This window comes from Cordyceps fumosorosea (assembly GCF_001636725.1).
Source record: "Cordyceps fumosorosea ARSEF 2679 chromosome Unknown scaffold_97, whole genome shotgun sequence".
Lineage (NCBI taxonomy): Eukaryota > Fungi > Ascomycota > Sordariomycetes > Hypocreales > Cordycipitaceae > Cordyceps > Cordyceps fumosorosea.
In genome coordinates this window covers 2254-23128 of record NW_017387397.1, presented here as the reverse complement: position 1 = coordinate 23128, position 20875 = coordinate 2254, and the positions used below count along the sequence as shown (strand labels likewise).

Sequence of the window (20875 nt, the reverse complement as noted above, 5' to 3'; positions counted from 1 at the left end):
TGCCTCTCTCAGCCCCGCCTGCACGTCCTGCAGCATTCGTAACAAGTTAGTAATAGGTTAGTAGAAGATACCTCTAAGCTACTAGATAATAAAGCTGTTCTCTTTAGAGAGATATAGTTTTAAAGTAAAGTGTTTTTATATTACTTTTTAGGAGGTAATATCTTTTATAGAGCCTTATATTCTTTAGTGTATAGCTGGGGGAGCCTTTAGAGCTTCCTTTCAAATCCCCTTTAGCCTCTTAGAGTAAGACGAGCCTTTAAACAAGAGGGAATAGTGTGTACTCCTGAACCACACTCGCCTCAAGCGCGGCTTTACCTTATTCACCAAACCATCCCCTTAGCTGTTTTATCCTACTTTCTGACACTAAAACCTCGTCTGATGGTGAACCATTAGCGTTACGCCGGAAAGCCAATCGTAGAATTGCGCCAATCTGGCCAGCAGCTTCTGTTAGAGCCCGTATTTTGCCCCGGGGTTCCTCCTCTTCGATCCCGGAGACAGCCCAAAACTCCTCCCAGAAGGTTTCTCGCAGTAGCAGCTTACATGCATAGTCATGCCAGCCGTCTTTAGTCATGAATCCTGTCGTTAAGAAAAGAATGTCTAAATCCATTCCGAAGGGCATAATCGTCGCCAAAGACCAATCGACGATTCCTGTGATTTCGAACGTATTCTCATCAACAAGAATGTTTGTTACTGAGAAGTCGCCATGCGTGAGAGTGGGTAATCGTGGCTGAAGAGCAAGGGGAGCATCTCTAGCAGTTTGAATGAGGTCAAATCCGGCAGGATGGACGGGGATTCTTCCGCCAGCCGAGCTATCCTTTTGCGAATACCTTCCTGCTTGTCTGCTTGGGATTGATGGCCAACCAAGCGAGATTTGGACCAGCATCGCGCAAAGTACCTTGAATATATAAGCAAGATAGCCTTAGTTGATTTCGGGTTTTATCAAGCTTACCGAGCCAGGTGCTTGACAAAGACTTCATGCTTGGTCTGCTCGTCGGAATTCATTTCTGCTTGAAAAGGCAGGACGTCAATGCAGGCCGAGCCTCGCAGATAGGGCATGGAGTGGATTGATAGCAGCGGGTCGGCTCCCTCCACGTCGCCGTGGCAGGTCGACTCTGGTACAAGGACTCGTGGACCTCCTTGGCTAACTTCACCATCTCCTCGTCGAGTGAAGCCTCCGGTTCTCTGAAGGATACAATGAGATCCTGCTGCGGCCCAGGGCACCCTTTGCAAATGACAGTGTAGCTCATTGACCCGGGGCTGGCCACGGGGCAAACCGTCGAAGCACCAGAAACGCGACGCGCAATTTCGTCACATTGCATCTGCGACGGCGACTTCCGGCCGCTGAAGAAGCGATCGACTACCTCTTGGGCCCAAGAAGACTGTGTCATTACCAAATGTGCAGCTTTCTGCAGTTCCCTTGGATTGTACCAGCTGTGCGAGGCTGTAATTGAAAAGATATCGTTGGCTGTTACTTTGCCGAAGGACCCGATTCTTGGCGAGCGGGGTATTCCCGTTGAAGGCTACCTTGCGGCCCGCAGGCATTTGTCGAAATAGGCAGCAACCCCTCATCTGTTTCCGCGGGATGCTGGAAGCGGTTATATCTTCTCTGTATTTATGAGTAGTCACAGTTAACTGAGAAACCTACATTTGCGCCCTCGGAATGTTAGAAGCGACTGGCCACGGAAGCATCAGAATCAAACGCAGGCATTACTAGAGGTGGTAATAATACCAAGAACAACAAGTAAGCAGCCAGATGCTCTGGGTATAAAAGGAGTGCCACGTCTATACTAAGGGTGGTTCAACTCGCAAACTCTTTGTCCACATTAGCTCTCATCATCAGTGTGCTGTCTATCTTTGGTCAAAATAGCTCCATTCCCTCGTTATCTCTTCAAAATGGCGACTGCTCAAACTCTCACAGTTGTGAACATTCCAGGTCTTCATCGCTCGCCCAGTGTTGACGACTTTGCAGACTCCCGGAACGTGTATGCGCTACTCCTAAGACCCCCTCCAATCTTCGTGCTGTCCCTAATACCATGTGCAGCTCTAATAGCCTACCCTAGCTTGAGGAGCAGCCAGAAATATCTGACACCATGCTCAAGAACTTGGGTGAGCTTTTTGCTCGCCACGGCGCCCATGATTCGTTCGGCATCCATCTTCTCCATGCTCATTTTCAGGTCCCTGAGGGAAATGTCCTGTGTGGGGTCAACGTCCAGTTGTCGGGTAATTCCGAACCCTGTTGGACAAAGCCTGTCCCTACAAGGGAGCTGGCCACAAAGCCTATTCATGGCCACGTCTTTCAAGTACAGCCCAACGGAGCCTTCGTACCGTATGAGTTCCAGGAAGGTGAAGCGCCTACTAAAGCTGCCAAAGTTCCCAAGGTATTTTTCCACGAGTCATCCGAGTTCCTACACCTCAACAATCTCGCAAGCTTGATTGCACTGCAGCTGTTAGATGGGCCAACGGATCAGACTAGTACTGAGCTCCTCGTTGGGCCACAGAGCACTTTGATGATGGATACCAAGGATATCCTCGGGTTTCAGCCCGCACAAATTACCACGGGCTGGTACTTCGAGGTGGTAGAGGACGGAATTATTTCTTGCAAGGGCAACAACGTGTATGCTGAAAAGAAGCACACCCACGGAGTCTTCCAGGACTCGAAGCCCCTTCCAACCCTGGAAGCATTGAAAGCAGCTCTTCTTCAGGAAGGTATTATTGCGTAAAGCTTTGGATGCCTGCCTATTCAATGGCTTGCACAGCCTGGAATTGATGACGATGGCGATAGTAACGATAGGAGGTGACGGGACTAGCTCTAGGAAGACAATAGGAGTACGAGAGGAAGAAGTTAACAATCAAAGAAGTTATTATCAGATTAATTTAGAGCGAGTCCCTTGTCTAGAGGTTGACTTCGTCCGCAATGGAGCGCGTAAGATGCGATACTCTAGAGTACGAAGCTATCGAATACTGCATATACCCTCCCTGCATTATAAGAAAGGCACAATGATTCTTTGCCCTGAAATCCTACCCTTACAATCCAGTCATGTACGCCAACCCACTAGCTACTGACATTCAAATATACAGCACAGCTATTTAATCCTCGAATGTTGGGCTATCTAACCACGCGCGAATCTTGGTGAGGGCTGATTTGTCGTGCCGAGACTCTGACGTCGTATAATCCTTCATATCGCAATCTATCCAACCTTCGTACCACGGCTGATAGACAAATTGTCCCCAATCCTGCGAGCCGAGCCAAAGTCGACCAAGATAGGCCTCATGTCCTCTGCTACAAGGACATTTGTGGGGTTAAGGTCGTTATGTGCCCAGCCAAGCGAGTGCAAATGATGAATAGGCGACTCCAGTGACTCTATAAAGAGCTCTTTCTCTTGAATAGTATGCCCACTCTTTAGGTAGCTGTACGTACCTAATAAATTTGATGCCATAGCATACGTCATAGTGCAGCAAGCAGGCTGACATTGACGTGGAGAAGAGGGCTGGGATACTGTGTTAAGCGTTGTCAATAGCCTCATCAGGCTGTCTAGCGTGACAAGCCCCAGCCTTGTTTCGCTGAACACGCGACCAGTTCCTGAATAAATTGCTTCCATGGTGCATGTGGTCTTAAGTAACTTTTACTCTTGAGTTTTCAAGACTTTGTCAAATCATCTTCCTTTTCCACTGACGACATAAGCTACACCCAACCCTTTGCCTCGCCATGAACAACGCGACGACCACGGCCAACATGACGGGCATCGTCAAGGCCCCTGGCAACGACAGCCAAGGCGGCGGCTGCCTCACGGGAAACCGAATCCCTGGTCTCGACGACACGCTCCCCAAGCACGGTGCCTTCTTCGCCAGCGGGCTCAGCGACAACGGCACCTACAACGCGACGGCGTGGGCGCTGTGCTGCGCGCGACACCAGGTCTCGCTGGCCCTCTCCTGCTACCCGTACTGCGAGATCCCACCGGAGATGCTCGGCAAGGACAAAGACACGAGCCGCATCGGCCGGGATATGGCGGCCTGCATCGGCGACACGACCCTCACAGCAGTACTGATCAACCAAGCGCCGACGACTGCGGGGTTGCCGAAGCTATTGACTGTCGGCATGATGTTGGTGTACATTTTGATGTAAATAAATTGCGATGGAGAAGCAAGTGAGGGGTCTTTCATTGGTGTAAAATGTCTTTTCTCCTGGGTATTCGGGTCTCAGTGATGGCTCCAGCGATCATCAGCGCTAAATTCAAAGTATACCTCCGAAAATTTCCCCGCAAGCCTCAACTTTGCTCACTGGACGGGACGGCCCATCGTTATTACTGGAGAGGAGGGTAGGGGAGTTGCCGACGGCTAATAATTACCCGTAAAAAGCTATTGTTGTCATTGCTGGGAGCCTGCGTAGGCATCCCATCCCAGGAACCCAACTCCACCAAATCACCAAAAACAAGAAACTCCGACCGAAAACGCTACTTCCTGATGGTGATGGCCATGTCGGCAATTCAGTCTGCCCATGCGGGGAGGGGCCGAAGAAGAAGCTCCGAAAAAGAAAGTTGGGGTAAGCAAGGTCCGCGACATCATCACCCACCAAAGCTAACCAGCTCAACAACAGTGTCGCATTAGCCTAACCAACTAGTCAGCTTAGAGAAACGATCAATCGAAGGTGAATAAATATCTGCTGTAGTCCGTCGTCGTTAACAATGGCCGTTTCCTCTTTCCTCACTCGCCTGTTCTCTACCTCTCTCTCTGCGTTGGTGGTTCCAACCCTCTGATTGCATCGAGAGAACCTCACTCTACACCGATACCACCACCAAGGATGCGCCCTACACCTCCCTGCTACGGCCTCGCCATACGCCTAGCTTTGGCCATCGCCGAAATTTCCCAGGCCGTGCTGGCCGACACATCTCAAGTCCAAGGTACGAACCCGCCCCCCGGGTCATTGGCGGCCCAGTTGCTTGCGCTCACTGACGTTCCTCCTCCTCCCCCAGCCATCGCCGTCGAGGGCACATCCTTCGCGCTCAACGGCGCCGGCGTGTCGTACCGGTTCCATGTGGACAACACGACGGGCGACCTGATCGGCGACCATTTTGGCGGCCTCGTCCCTGAGAACGGGCTGACGCAGCCCATCGACCCCATCCAGGGCTGGGTGACGCTCGTCGGCCGGCAGCGGCGCGAGTTCCCGGACCTCGGCCGCGGTGACTTCCGCACGCCCGCATTCCAGATCCAGCAAGCTTCGGGCGGCACGACCGTCAGCGATCTGCGGTACCAGTCGCACGAGGCACAGCGCGGCAAGCCGGCGTTGCGGGGCTTGCCGGCCACGTTTGGCGGCGACGACGACGTGTCGACGCTTGTGGTGCACATGTATGACAGCTACAGCGCCATCGCCGTGGATCTCATGTATAGTGTCTTCCCGGAGCATGATGCCATCGTGCGCAGCGTCAACGTCACCAACAAGGGCAACGGCACTGTTACGCTGAGCAAACTCTCGAGCTTCAGCGTTGACCTGCCGTATGGCGACTACGACATGGTTCATCTGAACGGCGACTGGTACCGTGAGGCTCACAAGGTGCGACGCCGCGTCGAGTACGGCTCGCAGGGGTATGTGACATGATGATGACTTTGCATGTATCCAAGCTCAGTCCCGACTGACAGTCGCAGATTTGCCAGCAACGCGGGCTACTCGTCAGCCCAGCATAATCCCTTCATGTCCCTCGTTGACCCCAGTACCACCGAGTCGCAGGGCGAGGCCTGGGGCTTCTCGCTCGTCTACACTGGCTCGCACGCGTTCGAGGTCGAACGCGGCTCTGAGGGCCTGACACGCGCCGTGATCGGCGTCAACCCGCTGTCCTTTGGCTGGCCTCTCGGCCCCGGCGAGACCTTCACCTCTCCCGAGGTCGTCGCTGTCTACTCGGACCAGGGACTGGGCGGCATGTCGCGCAAGTTCCACCGCCTGTACCGCAAGCACCTGATGAAGAGCAAGTTCGCGACGGAGACGCGGCCGGCGCTGCTCAACAGCTGGGAGGGCCTGTACTTTGACTACAACGAGACGACTATCGCGAGGCTGGCGCGGCAGACGGCTGAGTTGGGAGTGCGCATGTTTGTGCTCGATGACGGCTGGTTCGGCGACAAGTACCCCCGCGTGTCGGACAATGCCGGGCTGGGTGACTGGGTGCCGAACCCTGCGCGGTTCCCTTCGGGCTTTAACACGCTCATCAACACCATCACGCGCCTCAAGTCGGGCAACTCGTCGCAGGAGCTCAAGTTTGGCTTGTGGTTCGAGCCGGAGATGGTCAATCCCAACTCGACGCTGTACGTCGACCACCCGGACTGGGCTCTGAACGCGGACGACTACCCTCGCACGTTGACGCGCAACGAGCTGGTGCTGAATCTGGCGCTGCCCCAGGTGCAGGACTATATTGTCGATGCCGTGACCAAGATTCTCAAGAGCGGCCCCATCAGCTATGTCAAGTGGGATAACAACCGCGGCATCCACGAGACACCCCATTCGTACACGAACCACCAGTACATGCTCGGCGTCTACCAAGTGTATGACAGGCTGACGACTGCGTTTCCGGACATCATCTGGGAGGGATGCGCTTCAGGCGGCGCTCGCTTCGACCCGGGCATCCTGCAGTACTTCCCTCAGGTATGGACCTCGGACGACACCGACGCTGTGGAGCGCATCACCATCCAGACGGGGACCTCCCTGGTGTACCCGCCGTCGGCCATGGCGGCGCACGTCGCCGCCGTGCCCAACGGCCTCACGAAGCGCACGACGCCGCTGAGCTTCCGCGCGCACGTGGCCATGATGGCCGGCTCGTTCGGGTTCGAGCTGGACCCGGCGCACCTGGCGGAGGCGGACCGCGCGGCGATCCCGGACCTCGTGGTGCTGCAGGAGAGCATCAACCCGGTCGTGGTGCGCGGCGACATGTGGCGGCTCAACCTGCCGGACGAGTCCAACTGGCCGGCGACCCTGTTCATCGCCGAGGACGGTGGGCGCGCGGTGCTCTTCTACTTTCAGATCAAGGCGCACTTCAACAACCTGTTCCCGATGGTGAAGCTGCAGGGCTTGGATCCGCAGGCGAGCTACCGGGTGGACGGCAGCATGACGATGTCGGGGGCGACGCTGATGCGGTTCGGCCTGCAGTATACGTTTGAGGGAGACTACCAGAGTCGGGTGGTAATACTGGAGAAGCAATAGCTGTATTAGATGTGGATTACGTTGGAGTGAAATAGAGGCAAAATAGGTGCGGAGGTCGCTTTGCTGTTCAAAGTTGTGCCTCACGCTGCAGTTTTATTCGTTTCTTATGCTTTCACCCCCCCTTCTTCATAAACTTCATGGAGTTCATATCCTACATCTCTACCCTCTAATCTATCCTTCTTCAATGCCCTCTGCAATTGTGCAGACTAGACACGACCGTCCATGAAAGGGACATGTAGATAGAGTACAAACTTGCAAGGTACCATGACAGTCTCCCTAATGATGAACGGGCTGAAGACGGCATATGTTCCCTGTGTGACAGTTTACGAAAGCCTGAATGAGTCCACACATTTGTACAAGCATGGCGCCGAGAATAAAGACGTGCCATATTTGGTGTGAGCTGGCCCAAGTGTCGAACTTGCCCGGCGCGAATCGCTCTGGGAAGCGAAACTGCAACCTCGCGTTAGATGAATAGTTTCTCATATGCTCTGATACACCTACCATAGATAAGCAAGCCCCAACGCCGTAAATAATAAGCTCGACGATGTACCACGCCAGCCCGGAATAGCGAAGCATGTAATGGATTCCGTAAATTGCGACGCCGTGTATGAGGGGGACGAAGGCCAAGACACTAAGTAAGACGTAGGCGCCCCTTCTTACGAGTTTCCAGCGCGGCGCTTGAATAGCTGGTATAAACATCAGCACGGTGGTGATAGCGCTCGTCGCTACGACCTAAACATAAGAAATATCTTGTTAGTTTTCTCGTGTCATCGGGACTGTGGCCCAGTAAAAGGCAAATACGGCGCTTCAGAATGACTAACAATCAACCAGTGAAGCTTTTGCAAGAGAGGCGAGCAGAAAAAGACGTAGTAAATGGCCGAGATGAGGGTGCCCTCTGTGGCGACGACCATGCCCAGCAGGTCCATCCGGTACCAGAAGCGCTGAACGGCCTCCGAGTGCGCGCTGAACAGGTGGAACATGATGCTCAGGAGCAGGAAAATCTCAGCGGAGCAGAAGAAGATGAGGAAGATGGCATAGTCACCACCCGAGACGCCGGAGAAGCGCGGCTGCGAGTGCAGGGCGGAGAGGACGATGACGGCGATGACGGGCAGGCCCAGCGCGCCGAGGATGTGCGTGTACACGTTGCACGTCTCGTTGTGCAGGTACTTGAGGCCGTCGAGCAATGCGCGGTGGTTGGGAAGTTCCCTCCGGTAGCCGCTGAGAATGTATTTGTTGCCTTGCCGCCATTTTGGTACCTCGTACCATGAGATAGTTCGGTCAGTGGTGTTGGTGGTGGTGGTGGTGGTAGGTGGCTGCAGCGACTCCATGGGGGAAAGATTGTGAGGAGGAATCGTGGAGGATGTTTCTTGAATTCTGCTGTCAACATGAGATTGTCATCATGATATTTGAAGGAGAGAGAAAAGATGCGACGGCAACGAGGCAGGCATGTTGCTTGCTTGGCTGAGAGGGTCGGGACAATGAAAGCTGTTGAGCGGGCGCACACCGAAGCACCAACCACATGGCCTCTTTTGGGACCGACTGCGATGGAAGCACAATCCCCGCTCGGCGTCTATATCTTTGATGTGTTTTCTTTACGGGATCTTGCCTCGGCGGTTAGGTGACGGGAGGTTGCTTACAGAACCCAGACAGCGGATCCGTGCATCGCGAAGGATCTGCGAGACCAATGCGGGTGTATTCAAGACGACATTCTTTCAGTTGTGGGGGGTTTTGTCCTTGGAAACTGCTTTGGAACTTGCCTTGGAAATAATTGCCTTTGAATTCGGACCAAATTTGCACTACGCTGTCTTTGGGGGAGAATTCCCTGACAGACTCGTCGATACATTGAACCGTTGGGATCTTTTGGGACCTGTTGACCTCAACGAACCCTTTGGAAAAGCTGAGAAAAAACCCTGACATGGAATAAACTTCAAAAGCGGGCTCTTTGGAAAAGCTGAGAATGAATATCGAAATCAAATATTTGTATCAACATACATGGCTATGAATAACTAACTACCAGGTGCCCGCCGCTGGTCCAAAGAACGAGCCATCAGTAGGAGGCTGCCTGGTTCGTGCCTTTTTCAAGGCGTCGAAAGTCTCGTCAACTACCGTGGTACCCCACCACGCGGGGAAGGATTTGGCTGATAGGCCAAGACCCAAGGCAAACAATACAATGCAAAGTGCATTGCCGACGTCGAGGGCGCCAGCCATGACATAGGTGTACCGGGCCCACCATCCCTTGTACTTGCCCATGATCCAAATGTTGAAGAAGCAGCCAACAACTAGCCAGTTGGACAGGTTCCACAGCGTAGCAGGAGGAATCATACCGCCGATGCTGAAGATGGCAGGGAAGTAGACAAAGCGGGCGATGCTGCGGGGGTATTTTCTGGCAATCAGCCAGTGAGCGACTGTGCATACAAATCCAATAAGCCAGAACCAGTTGATCCACGAGAAGAGAGCTCCAGGGCCGAACATGCGCTTGGGACCAACAACTCCCCAGATGACACTGGCGTTGTAGAAGGTGCGCGCGCCCGGGCAAATGAATCCTTGCTTTTGGTCGGGCTCGCAGAAGCCGGGAATGTTGCCCAGGAGGAAGTTGAAAGTGGCGACTTGCACGAGCGACAGCCAAACAACAGCAAAGAATTGTGCGCGGAACATGGAGCGAGGAGGAACCTTCATGTAGTGTCCGATTTTCATGTCCGACACGAAGGTGAGACCGTTGGCCATCAGCATGTAGCCCCAGCTCTTGAAGAGCATCATAGCGACGGGTCTGCCGGGAAGCATGTAACCAACGATGAATTCCGTGATGATGTTGAGGCCGGTTTGCTGACTGGTAATGGCTTGGATAATTCCAACAGGGAGGATCATGACGATACCCATGATGACGCAGAGGATGAATGCCCACCATGTGAGCTTGGTGTCCCAAACGAGAGAAGCAGCCAGGGCGAAGGCGAATGAAACGATGAAGACACCCATGAACCACCACTCAGGAGCCTCGGGGTACTTTCGCATGAGCTTCAGGTGAACATCAGGCTCCTCATATCTGGCATTCTTGGTACGGCGATAGATGTCCTTTCCGTAGAAAAGAACAACGTGAGTGACGGTAGACATGAGCGCAGCGAAACCCAGCGCATATGCCATGGTGAAAACGGGACCGATCAGTAGAGGCGAGTATGCTTCATAAGCCGCAACATTCAGGGTAAGGTCCTTGTTCAAAATTCGGGACGTGTTGTATACCTTGCCGAAATGGTCAAAGTTGTTGTTTGCGCTCAGAGGGAGATAGCGGTAGAACTCGGCACCTCCAAATGCAACGGCATAACCGCAGACCAGGATGATGAGCGCACCAAAGAGGGCGTTGTACAGGGCAAAGGAAGGGAACTGAAGAGGGTTGCCGAAGAAGCCGGCAACACCACTCCAATCGAGGGTTCCGGGAAGGAAGCCGAGACCGTTGCGGCCGCCAAATACCTGGTTGACTGCGACGTTGTGGGGGGCGGCCCAGGTAGGGAAGAGTCCGAGCATGCCTACAAAAGGAGCAATGGTGTTGGGAATCCACTGCCAGATGAAGGTGGCGCCGGAAACAATCATGAAAAACTTGTACCGACCCATGGTCCAGCCGTGGACGGGGTCGGCAGAGCCTCGCGAGTGCAGACCGTCCATGACGGAGCAAGTGATGAGGGTGGCAGGCCAGACCATGGCGGCGGGCCAAATCAGGAAGCGGCGCATAACACCGGCAAGACCGAAGCCCATGGCCTGGGTCGACATGATCAGGAGGATCTGGAAGCCCCAGCCCCAAGCCTGGCCGTAGAAAATTTGCTGCGCAATCAAGATGGAGATGGCGTAGCTGATGGTCGTGCCTGCAGCAGCCATCATGGTGATGAGGGTATGCTCCTTCTTGTTGAAGGGGCCGGGGTTCAGATCAACGCCAAAGATCTTGACGTTGGGCATGAACTTGGCCCAGCCGGTGCCCATGGGGTAGGCGATGAGCTGCACCACGGAGCTGGTGATGGAGACTTGGAGGTAGTGCTCGTAGAGGAGAACGTTCATGGCGCCGACGACGGTGCAGATGACGAAGCCGATGGTCCAGGCGCGAATGGTCTCGACATACTGGCTGGGATCGTCGGTAGGTTTGACCTTGGGCGCGAGTTAACAGTGATTCGGCGTTGTTGATGTTGGGGACTGCTTACCGAAGAGCGCACTTCCAAGTAGGGGGAGTCTTCCTGGAGAATGGACTGTTCAATGGCGGCCTCCTTCTCGGCGTCACCCGAGGCGATGGCACTGTCGACGGCAGCAATCTTGTCGTGGTCCATGAAGGGATCCCAGCGATGCTGACTCCGCAGGCGTCGAAGGTGCATGTCGGCGTGGGCGGCATCCTCGCCATGGCTCTCGGTGCGGTCGACGCCGCTGGAGACTTCAGAGACGGTGCTCCTGCTCTTGAATTTTTCCAAGAACCCCATTGTTGTCGATGGGTGCGCGATCAGGCCGCGTCGTGTAGAGGAATTGTCAAATCACGGACAACGGTGCAGGGATGGAGAGAAGCTGGGGTGGCGGGATGCGACTCTATATAGAGTTTTGATTGACAGGCATTGTTCGTAATGCAGCGGACAATGGGACAATGGAACCCTCTTCTACAATGTCTCGTGTCAATGCAGTTACCGCGGAATTTGCGTTGTCTATCGGTATGGTTCTGTTCCAAAAAAAAAAAAAAAGTTCCAATGCTTCCGCTATCAGTCAAGCCACCAGCAAAAAGTTCCTGTCAGCTCCAGCCTTGTTTTGGAAAAGTTCCTATTGTTTCCCGGACTGTTTTATCTCCTGCCGTATCTCACTTGGCGCTTGGCAGATAGAGTTGGGAACTTTTGTGCAAAAGTTCCCAAGCGCTCCTTGCTAATTTGAGTGCCAAGAATCTGCCAAGAGGCTACTACGGGACTGATACCATTCTGGATCATCACATGGTTCTCCGCAAAACAGCCCATCAGCGCCACCGGACCAAAAGTCCTAATTATGTAAAGTTAACATTAAAGAACTAAACGCCGAAGCATGCCGGAGAATTAAGCTTGTCTGTGGCGTGGAACGGGGATCGCCAGCGTTACATGTGCATGCCACACAGGACCAGCTGCTTGCATACTTGCACAGCGTACCTATCTCTGTATGTACCACTCGTGCTGCAGTGAGGCATGGCAGCCCAACGTCGCGCATTACCTACTAAGTACCTAGTAGGGTGTCCTTGCTCATGGCAGGTGTGCCAAGCCGTGTTGTGCTGAGATTTCCGCAGATGTTGCCCACACGATCAACATTTTGGGGGCTTGCCGTAACCCACGTAGCCCACGCAGCCCCCCCCACAGGATTAGTTTTATCGCACGTTGTGCCAAAGGTCCCAACGCCTTCCCCGTGTTCAGGCCACAAGGACCGAACATGTCCGGATCCCCTTGGCCGCTGGAACTGGGGCTAGGACTGGGGTCAGGCGAGGCAAGACATTCTATCGGAGTGATTTGTGTTTGCTGACGAGGCCGACTTGATTTGGAACATGGGAAGAAGTGATGAAAAGTAGGAGGGTTGGGTACGAGACAAGGGAGGGGTGGGTAGGTATTCAGAGCCAATTCTGCAGAATCCATGGGCGATAAATTGAGCACAATACCGCACCCAATGGGCAATCAATGGTGTACCTACATGCGAATTACCATTGGCCGCCTCTCCTTATTAGCGAGACCTAGGCAGTCTGCCCTTTTGGCGGCCAAGAGACTGCCATCCGAACCAAGGGAGTGCGGTCGCGGGCGCGTTTGCAGAGCTGTCTGCGATAACTTGGGCCGAGCAACCACAACAGCTATACGCGCATGGCAGAAGGAAAAATCGGGAAATAGAGTGGCCGAGGCTATACCAAGACAACGGGCGCAATGGTTGATTGAATCGTCCTCTTATCGTCTCTCCGACCGGCTGACTACCTACATACTATGTAGGTAGGTACATACATAGGTACGGTAGTAGCAATTCAGCGCAGCAGTATCCAGGCGTCAAGGCGGAGGTCCTAGGGGGGCGGGGGTTCACGATCGGCGGAGTACTAGCTTGATTTGCCAGCCATCAAAGTACTCCCCCACAGGTGCAAACATGGCCCATCTCAGTAGTATTCGTGATGGTGCTGCATTGGTTCCAGGGCCGCGGGTGGAAGAGACGGAGGTGGAACGAGAGTCTGATTTGTTCTTTAATAATTAATCGAAAGTTGATCACTACACAGGATCAGCACTGGGGGAAGAAAACGCAAAAAGAGGCCCTTGGTTGCATTGGCCCTCTCGGAAGGCACCATCGGCACATACCGGTAGACGTCCCATAGCTTTGGAACCAGCCTTCGCAGGCTGTACAAGCATTGCTCATACCAAACATTTCTCATCCGCGCAAACTGTAGCAGGATGGCCGGGTCCTGCGCCTTGTGGTCCAGGTCGCGCCAGTATCCTCGTGCGCTCCGAGTCTCGTACTCGAGGACGTCAAGAGGCCAGTCGCAAGGCCGAAAAACGTTTTTGGAGACGTCGGACGGGAGTGCGTCGGCCCTGCCTACATCAAGCTCAGTACCAAGTGATATAGAGAGATAATCAAGGGCATCCTTTTCGACGATAGGGACTTTGATGGCGTCCAGCGCTTCCCTTTGGATGAGCTTGGCGATATGGACTTTCTCGGTGGCGGCGTATTGTAGCTTGTCGGCGTCGGTGATATTTTCGGTTGATATTGCAGGCGTGGAGCAAGGCATTGCATTCGAAATTGCACTCTCAGAATACAGTATAAGGAACGTGATATCGTTAAATGGCTTTGCGAGGCCTTATATGTTGTGCGTGGCGGTGCTGGTAGTGTTGTGTTTTCTCAAAAAGCCGTTTGACTGTGCAAGATTCCTTTGTTTACTTTATTAGGAGGTACAGGGGGGTCGGCTCTCTGATTCTGCCTCTGCCTCTGCCTTTAACGTTAGCGCATCTGTAGCCATCATTTACCCTACAGCGAAACCTACCCTGCAGTCCGGACCCTACAGTGAAACTTACCCATCCGTCACGTTGCAAATGAAACATGAGAGGGTCAAACTTTACTAAACTCAGTCTAAGAAAAAGAGAGCGAGTCTCAACATCAACGACTGTATTCATACATCAACATTGGGGCACAAACATTAGTTTCGTAACACCACAAGACCAAGCACGTGGTCGACGGCAACCCGCACATCAATCAAACGAGTCAGTCGAACGAAACTGCGGGGAGTGGCACAAGGCTGAGTCTGGAGAAGGCTGCTCAACGATAAACAACACATACGGTATCGCACTCAAAGATTTGTAAGTCGCCAATACGAGACAGACCATTTCGGTTTCTCGTCAGCGTCTTTTTGCTAACTCAGCCTCGTCCCCAACAGCCTTTTCCTGAACCCCATGGTGTACGAGAACTGCACCAACCTTTTGGCAGGGGTATACTACTGTGTCGAGGCCGTTGGTCATGTCTCGGACTACCCCGGATATGGTGACTTAACCTCGCGCGGCGCTCCCATCAACCCTATTTGCGCTACGCCTCTGCCGCAGAATGGTCCGCTCCTCGGAAATCTGACCAATGAAGAGCCCATAATTCCGCTTGCGAACGGCACTCGCAAAGATTGCTACGGGTATGTCACATACACACATCACATGTTATTCGCATTAGTAAACCTTTTCTAACCAACACTATTCTCTACACAGCTATACTTACTTTACTAATGTTACCGATATTCTTTGCCCCAGATTGCTGGAGCCTAGCAATGCTCGTGGGGTTAGCCCTTGAGGTCGGCCATCGCAGAACCACGAGTAGTCGAGATGCTAACAGCCTTTAGGAATTTATCTTTTGGAACCCTTCCCTAGCTCAAAGTGCGCAGCAAGGGAAAGCGGATGATCCTGAGACCTCACCAACAATCGACGAACACGACTACACCTACCCATGCACCCTTGCAGCGAATACGTCGTATTGCATCGTCCTCTCTTCTCCAGTGCCCTGTAAGTGCGCCCTTGTCTGGGCCCCTTGCTGTCCGTTTTTCTCGGCCAAAATTTCCGACTTGCCCTCTTAACACAGCCACGGGCCCCTCACAGCTCCAACGTCCAGCACCACGAGCCGCTGGCGAGATTGTCAATTGCACTTCCTGGGCGCTAGTGCATGACTTCGACACTTTTGCGAGCGCAATGGGTCTCTACAACCTTGACATTGAGACTTTCCATAAAATGAAACCGACTGTTCAATCGGATTGCGCTGGACTCGCTGCAGGAACGTTCTACTGCATGTCAATATGGCCTGGTGGTGGTCTGGACCCCGCGCTTCTCGAGGACGATGGCGAAGACTTCAACACAACAACGACCCTTGCGTCTTCAACAGCGTCGCATCCTTCCACGCCATCCCCCGTCCAGACGGGCATCGTGAGCGGCTGCAACAAGTTCTACAAGGTCGCCCCGGGCGATGGCTGCTACGATATTGCGCACGCTGTGGCCATCGACCCAGACGACTTTTACTCATGGAATCCCGCCGTCCGGAACGACTGCACTGGCCTACAGGCCAAGGTCTACGTGTGCGTCGGCGCCGATACCGCCACCCTAACGATGCCAACAACCACCATGATGTCGGGCTTGAGCCCGGGCGCGCCGACACCCACCCAGGACGGCATGGTCAACGACTGCGTCGGGTTCTAGAGGGTCAAGTCCGACGACGGCTACTGCGCCATCGCCCACGACGCGAACATTGATGTTGAAAACTGTACCAGGTGAAATTAGGTCGTTAAAGAGGATTGTACCGGTTTATAGGCCTGTTGACCAGAGTCTTCTGGGTACATCCGGAACGTTCATCCGTCCTACCGAAGCATAGTATATAGGCACATCGTACAGCACACACAGATAACTTGAATCAATCATATTATTCTATCTCAATCCTATCATGTCCCTGAACTTGATTCTATCAAACCCAACTACTACGTCTGCATTAGCCACAAAGGCAGCGGCGGAGCGAGCCCGCCGCCTCCGCCAACGACAACAATTCCGGACGGGGGCTCAGGCGCGACGCCAACGCCAACGCCGACACAAAAAAGCATGGCCGACCACTGAAAAAAGTTTTACAAGGACAAGTATGGTGGCGGATGTTGCAACCTTGCGGCAACAGAAAACCTTTCTCTCGATGACTTCTACAGGTGGAACCCGGCCGTCCATAGTGACGTGCGGGCGAACGCATATATCTGCGCTGGGGTATTAGATCTCTAGTAGCTTTGTTTTCTTTGTGATACTCTATTTTCACTAGTGTTTACATAAAGAAAACATTGTATACAACTTCAGCAAATTAAGAATAAGGGTGGTAAACGCTCAGTTCGTCTGAGCCATTCAAAGTGAAAGGAACTTCAAAACTGGGAGCGAAATGACTGCAATCAACCACGTCAAGGCCCTCAACTGGGTAATTATACTACATTTCACTTCCAAACGGGTGCGGCACATCGCCTGAAGCGTCACTGTAAGTGAACCTGGTAGCGGCTTTGTCCACACTTACGTACCGTCCCCTTTTTAAGAAATTTTCTCTGTCTAGCCTGATATGCATTCGAGACCTCTCCTCTAGCACGCGGTCTCTCCAGGGCGACTTTTCTCGCAGATTCTTGAGTAGCGTAACGTAACTAGCGCCGTCTTCCATAAAGGCTATGTTACTCACCTCGACGGAACGAAGGGAAAAGGGTAGGGCCTCAAACAGTGTCATTAGCTTAGACTGGTGTATAAAGACCCGGATGATGCTAAAATGCTTTAAGCGGGGCCAGTTCTTCACAGGGAATACGGCTAGCAGAGGCAGAGACGTCTCTGCTTTAAAATCTTCAACGCCTTCAACCTGTGAAGGATACCCATGCATATCAATGTCCATGTTGCTTAATATACTGAAGTGCTCTAGATCCGTCGTAGCGGCCAGCGCGCCTCTTAACAGCCCGCTGCGAAAGGAAGAAAACTCCTCAGCTTCTGGAAATCCGGTGTATAAGGCAAGATCGAGACGTCGAAACCCCGATTTAGACAGGAGCGCCATAAAGTCATCGTACTCTTAGTATGGCTGGTTAAAGATGTGACAATTCATACTGGTGTTGCGGTGGTGGATCGCTATGACAAACTCAGATATACTGTGCTCGCTCTCGGCCAGCGTCCTTAATAGAACGCGAAACCCACGCTAAATGTTCTTATACTCCTCGAGAGTATAATTAATGCTATACCTCAACTTGAATTTCTCGTGCGCCCCCCATCCATAAAGCTCTAAATGCGTTACTCCTTCCTCCTCGCCAGGCCAGCCACGTGGAGTAAGGTACGCGAATGTCTCTGGAAACACTCGAAACATGGGCGTCTGGTACAACGGGCTCCCCATGTAGAAACCCCGTGCAGCTAGTGTGAGCGTGATGCTTCTTAGGGATGGGAAGTGCTGTAGACCGTGTTTCAGCGCGTCAATGTCCGAACCAGATTCCAGGACGGCCTTTGCTCTATTATAAGCTTCCTATAGTATTGCTAGCAGTCTTCGAGGCTCATCATATTTTCTAGTATCGTGTTTCCGTTCTAGCCGCCCTCGGCAAAGTTGAACCGTAACTCTAAAGTTAGTGTATATGTCCTGCCTCTTTAGAACCATTCCGGGCAATCCTCGGGTATGTTTTCGGCACGAAGAAGCCCCTAGTCACTACGTCTGTAATCAGTGTCGATGAGCCGCGCATCATCCCATACAATCTCCGTGACACGGTGACGAAAATTCTCGTGGTCGGCAATGGCGCGAAAGACCTGGATATTCAGGGGTTTGCTGAAAGGAAAACTCGAGCAAGCCTTAGAAGCACTGTCTTATAAAGAGATTTGCTTACTGCTCGGAGGCACTTAATGTCGATGTTTGTAAGATACGACGTGACCTGATCCAGCAACTCCGTTGGAAGCTGAAGCAATAAAAATGGCGCGCTTTCACCGGAATTAGATGCCATTCTCTTTCGTGGTCATATTATGTTAATAGAAGGACTTGTGTTAAGGTTAGGTTAAGTTGAGTTTGTATGCGTTTGTTTAGAGGCTAAGTGTGCTTCGAAGTTCTTTGTTCTTCCGCTGCCTTCCCATGTGTCGGCGGGGGCGCAACAATAGCCACAGTAGAATAACAACAATCACAACAACAGCAGCATTATGGAACAGATAGATATCCAATTGATCGCGTGACTATTGTCCATAACGGCGATAAAATAACCGTAAGGACTATGACCACGCCGCCATCCGATGACACCCGCTCCAAGTATACGCTGCAAGTACAGGAAGGACTATGAAATCAAAGGTGAACGCCACTCTAAAAGCTACACTTGAACACGGAACCGCTGATTCTCAACATGGCCAAAATCGGATCTTGTTCTAACAGCGCAGACATTTGGTGCCGATATGTCCGCGTCACAGTCAGATTCGACTGCCTCTTTCTCGTGCCAAAGCCCACGGGGAGCCAGCATGCAGCAGCACTATTCTGAGCTTGATTTTGTTCAGGAGGTATGTCGTGGCTGGCGCGCCTACAGGAACCATCCTAATAAAAATTCGGCCTGGAATAACTGCGCATCAAACCAGAATGCACCTAAAAGACTGGATGTAAAGTCGTTCGTTGTAAATTCGCTGCCCCGCTCCACCGCCTTCCCTTTCTGCTATTCAGCCCCTCTTTTCGCGCGATTTAGTGAAGCTGCCCCACTTTATGCACCTGGCCGCTTTACGGATTTCTATAAGACTCGACCGCCATCCTCTCTAAGGTCTTCCGCCCATTATTTTTACATTCCCACCTATTGTCCTCTCGTCTCCCTTTGCCTCGACAGTATCACATCCCCCCTTGCCTAGCTGTAGCGACACTCACCCGCATATGTTGTAATTTTGTTAGCTGAGGCCACAATGCTAACCCTACTCATGCCGTCCCAGCCGTGACGACGCGACTGACGAGTTTACTAACGCTGGGTCCATCCTAAACGCTGTTTCGCTACCTTTTGAATTTCTAATGACCTTATTTACGGAAGTTTTTTTTATTATTAATACGCCGCCGAAAGTGACGAAAAACAACAAGAGCCGACTGGTTCTTTACCACTTATCGCCACTAGAAGTTCCTACTATAAAGAGTATAGTGAAGCGTACACTACTACGTTAGCTTAACTAAGGGCTAAAACACGGTGATGTGTTTAGCTCTACACTACTAGACGTTAGACGCTTTCCGAATAACACGTGTCTAAGCTAACTTTAGTAGATCCTTATAGCCACTAGTGTACACTCACTAATAACCTACTTAGCGTAGTATAGTAGAAGCTATAGACTAGCTTATATATGGGGGGAGTCTGACTATAATATATACGGCTTATATTAACTATGTATTAAACTATAAAAGAGCCACTAATAAAGGCCCGCCGATCTACGACCGTGTAGGGAGCCCCTAACCACGTCTTAGTGTCGTGATTTACTATCACAACGAAGCTATATTAGCTACGTGCGACTACTGTAGCTAGTACACTTAACTTAGTCTAATTATACAATATTTGCTTCTCGGATGTAAGGGTTCTAATACCTTACTTTAAGCTTCACGACGGAAGATAAGCTATACTAGGACATAATTCACTAGCTTAGCCGTTTAGTGGTGGCTTAGGAGCCCCTCTCCTAGGTTGTAAGGCACTTATACGCTTTATAAAGTAGAAAAAAGGGTGTTATAATGAAGTTGGCTAGCTATATAATAGAACGCTGTATATTACCTATGTTAGCTAGAACGCTATAATAAAGCGAGTGCCTAGAAGCATTAGTAGGTCTAGATGGATAGCTCGTTCTACGGCCACTTAAGCCGTGAAACACAACGATATATAGCTAGCTAGTTTCCCTCGTCCTATTTATAAACTAGACCTACACCCTTATACTTCTTTATCTTCCTAACCTTTTCTTTAGTACGACTATAATAAACAAATTAAGGCTTACTAAAAATAATAGGCTCCTCTAATCCCTATACTAAGGATAAGTTGTCTAAGAGACTTAGCTTCTTATCTGACTCTCTAATCTTAATCGCTTCCTCCTAAGCTAGTTCTATTAGTTCCTATGATATTTTCTTAGGTGGAGGAATAGAAAAGCTCGAAGTCAACCGCAATATAAATCCTAAGCCTAGTAATATAGTCCTGAATCATTTATTATCGTATATTATTAAAGATAGAATAGTATTCTTATTTACTAATAATAAGAATCGTATTTAGGCACTTATAGCTAAATATAAGTAGGTAATAAGCGGCTAGGCTGCCTAGACTCATTATATTAGGTCCGATATCTTAGCTACTTAAGGTACAGTAGATTTAGATGTTATATAACTGACTATAGGTTAGCTAATCGAGTTCTTTAAGTGACGATGAAGACGTAGTGGCGTTACCTAATGTACATAACCACAACGACCGAAGGGTTAATAAGCCGAAGAAAGCTAATACACTAGATGGGGACTCTATATCGCGCAGGACTCACCGTAGTAAGAAATAGCGCTCTAGAGGCCCGAGTCGTGTTTAGAAGAAAAACACTACAGTAAGGAGCGGTAAGTCCTATACCTTTTTACGTTTAGGAGGAGCACAATAGGCAGTGAGAGGCACTATAGAGTGCGAAGTTCATTAGGCGCCTACCTAGCTACTAGTCGCCTACCTTAAAGGGAATAACGCCTTATAGGAAGCTAGAGATTTAGTGGTGGATTTATTTAGTTCTAAGACGT

General features: G+C 51.5%; 6 protein-coding genes across 6 annotated transcripts; 3 read left to right on the top strand and 3 right to left on the bottom strand.

Annotated features, from left to right (window-relative positions):
* Nucleotides 1–3706: 3706 nt before the first annotated feature.
* Nucleotides 3707–4123, top strand: ISF_09911 (hypothetical protein; the record flags this gene model as incomplete). The annotated part of the gene is made up of 1 exon (XM_018853510.1): nucleotides 3707–4123. One exon carries the CDS (start codon nucleotides 3707–3709, stop codon nucleotides 4121–4123), a length of 417 nt encoding a protein of 138 aa, XP_018699307.1.
* Nucleotides 4124–4798: 675 nt separating this feature from the next.
* ISF_09910 (Glycoside hydrolase, family 36) lies at nucleotides 4799–7183 on the top strand (the record flags this gene model as incomplete). The annotated part of the gene is made up of 3 exons (XM_018853509.1): nucleotides 4799–4898; nucleotides 4971–5580; nucleotides 5641–7183. 3 exons carry the CDS (start codon nucleotides 4799–4801, stop codon nucleotides 7181–7183), a joined length of 2253 nt encoding a protein of 750 aa, XP_018699306.1.
* A 631-nt stretch (nucleotides 7184–7814) lies between these two features.
* On the bottom strand, nucleotides 7815–8511 carry ISF_09909 (mPR-like GPCR protein; the record flags this gene model as incomplete). Its single annotated transcript, XM_018853508.1, has 2 exons — nucleotides 7815–7908; nucleotides 7985–8511. 2 exons carry the CDS (start codon nucleotides 8509–8511, stop codon nucleotides 7815–7817), a joined length of 621 nt encoding a protein of 206 aa, XP_018699305.1.
* Nucleotides 8512–9193: 682 nt separating this feature from the next.
* ISF_09908 (Tetrapeptide transporter, OPT1/isp4) lies at nucleotides 9194–11634 on the bottom strand (the record flags this gene model as incomplete). The annotated part of the gene is made up of 2 exons (XM_018853507.1): nucleotides 9194–11311; nucleotides 11365–11634. 2 exons carry the CDS (start codon nucleotides 11632–11634, stop codon nucleotides 9194–9196), a joined length of 2388 nt encoding a protein of 795 aa, XP_018699304.1.
* Nucleotides 11635–13289: 1655 nt separating this feature from the next.
* ISF_09907 (hypothetical protein) lies at nucleotides 13290–13913 on the bottom strand (the record flags this gene model as incomplete). The annotated part of the gene is made up of 2 exons (XM_018853506.1): nucleotides 13290–13371; nucleotides 13486–13913. 2 exons carry the CDS (start codon nucleotides 13911–13913, stop codon nucleotides 13290–13292), a joined length of 510 nt encoding a protein of 169 aa, XP_018699303.1.
* A 658-nt stretch (nucleotides 13914–14571) lies between these two features.
* On the top strand, nucleotides 14572–15846 carry ISF_09906 (Peptidoglycan-binding lysin domain protein; the record flags this gene model as incomplete). The annotated part of the gene is made up of 4 exons (XM_018853505.1): nucleotides 14572–14798; nucleotides 14872–14941; nucleotides 15003–15162; nucleotides 15239–15846. 4 exons carry the CDS (start codon nucleotides 14572–14574, stop codon nucleotides 15844–15846), a joined length of 1065 nt encoding a protein of 354 aa, XP_018699302.1.
* Between the last annotated feature and the right edge of the window lie 5029 nt (nucleotides 15847–20875).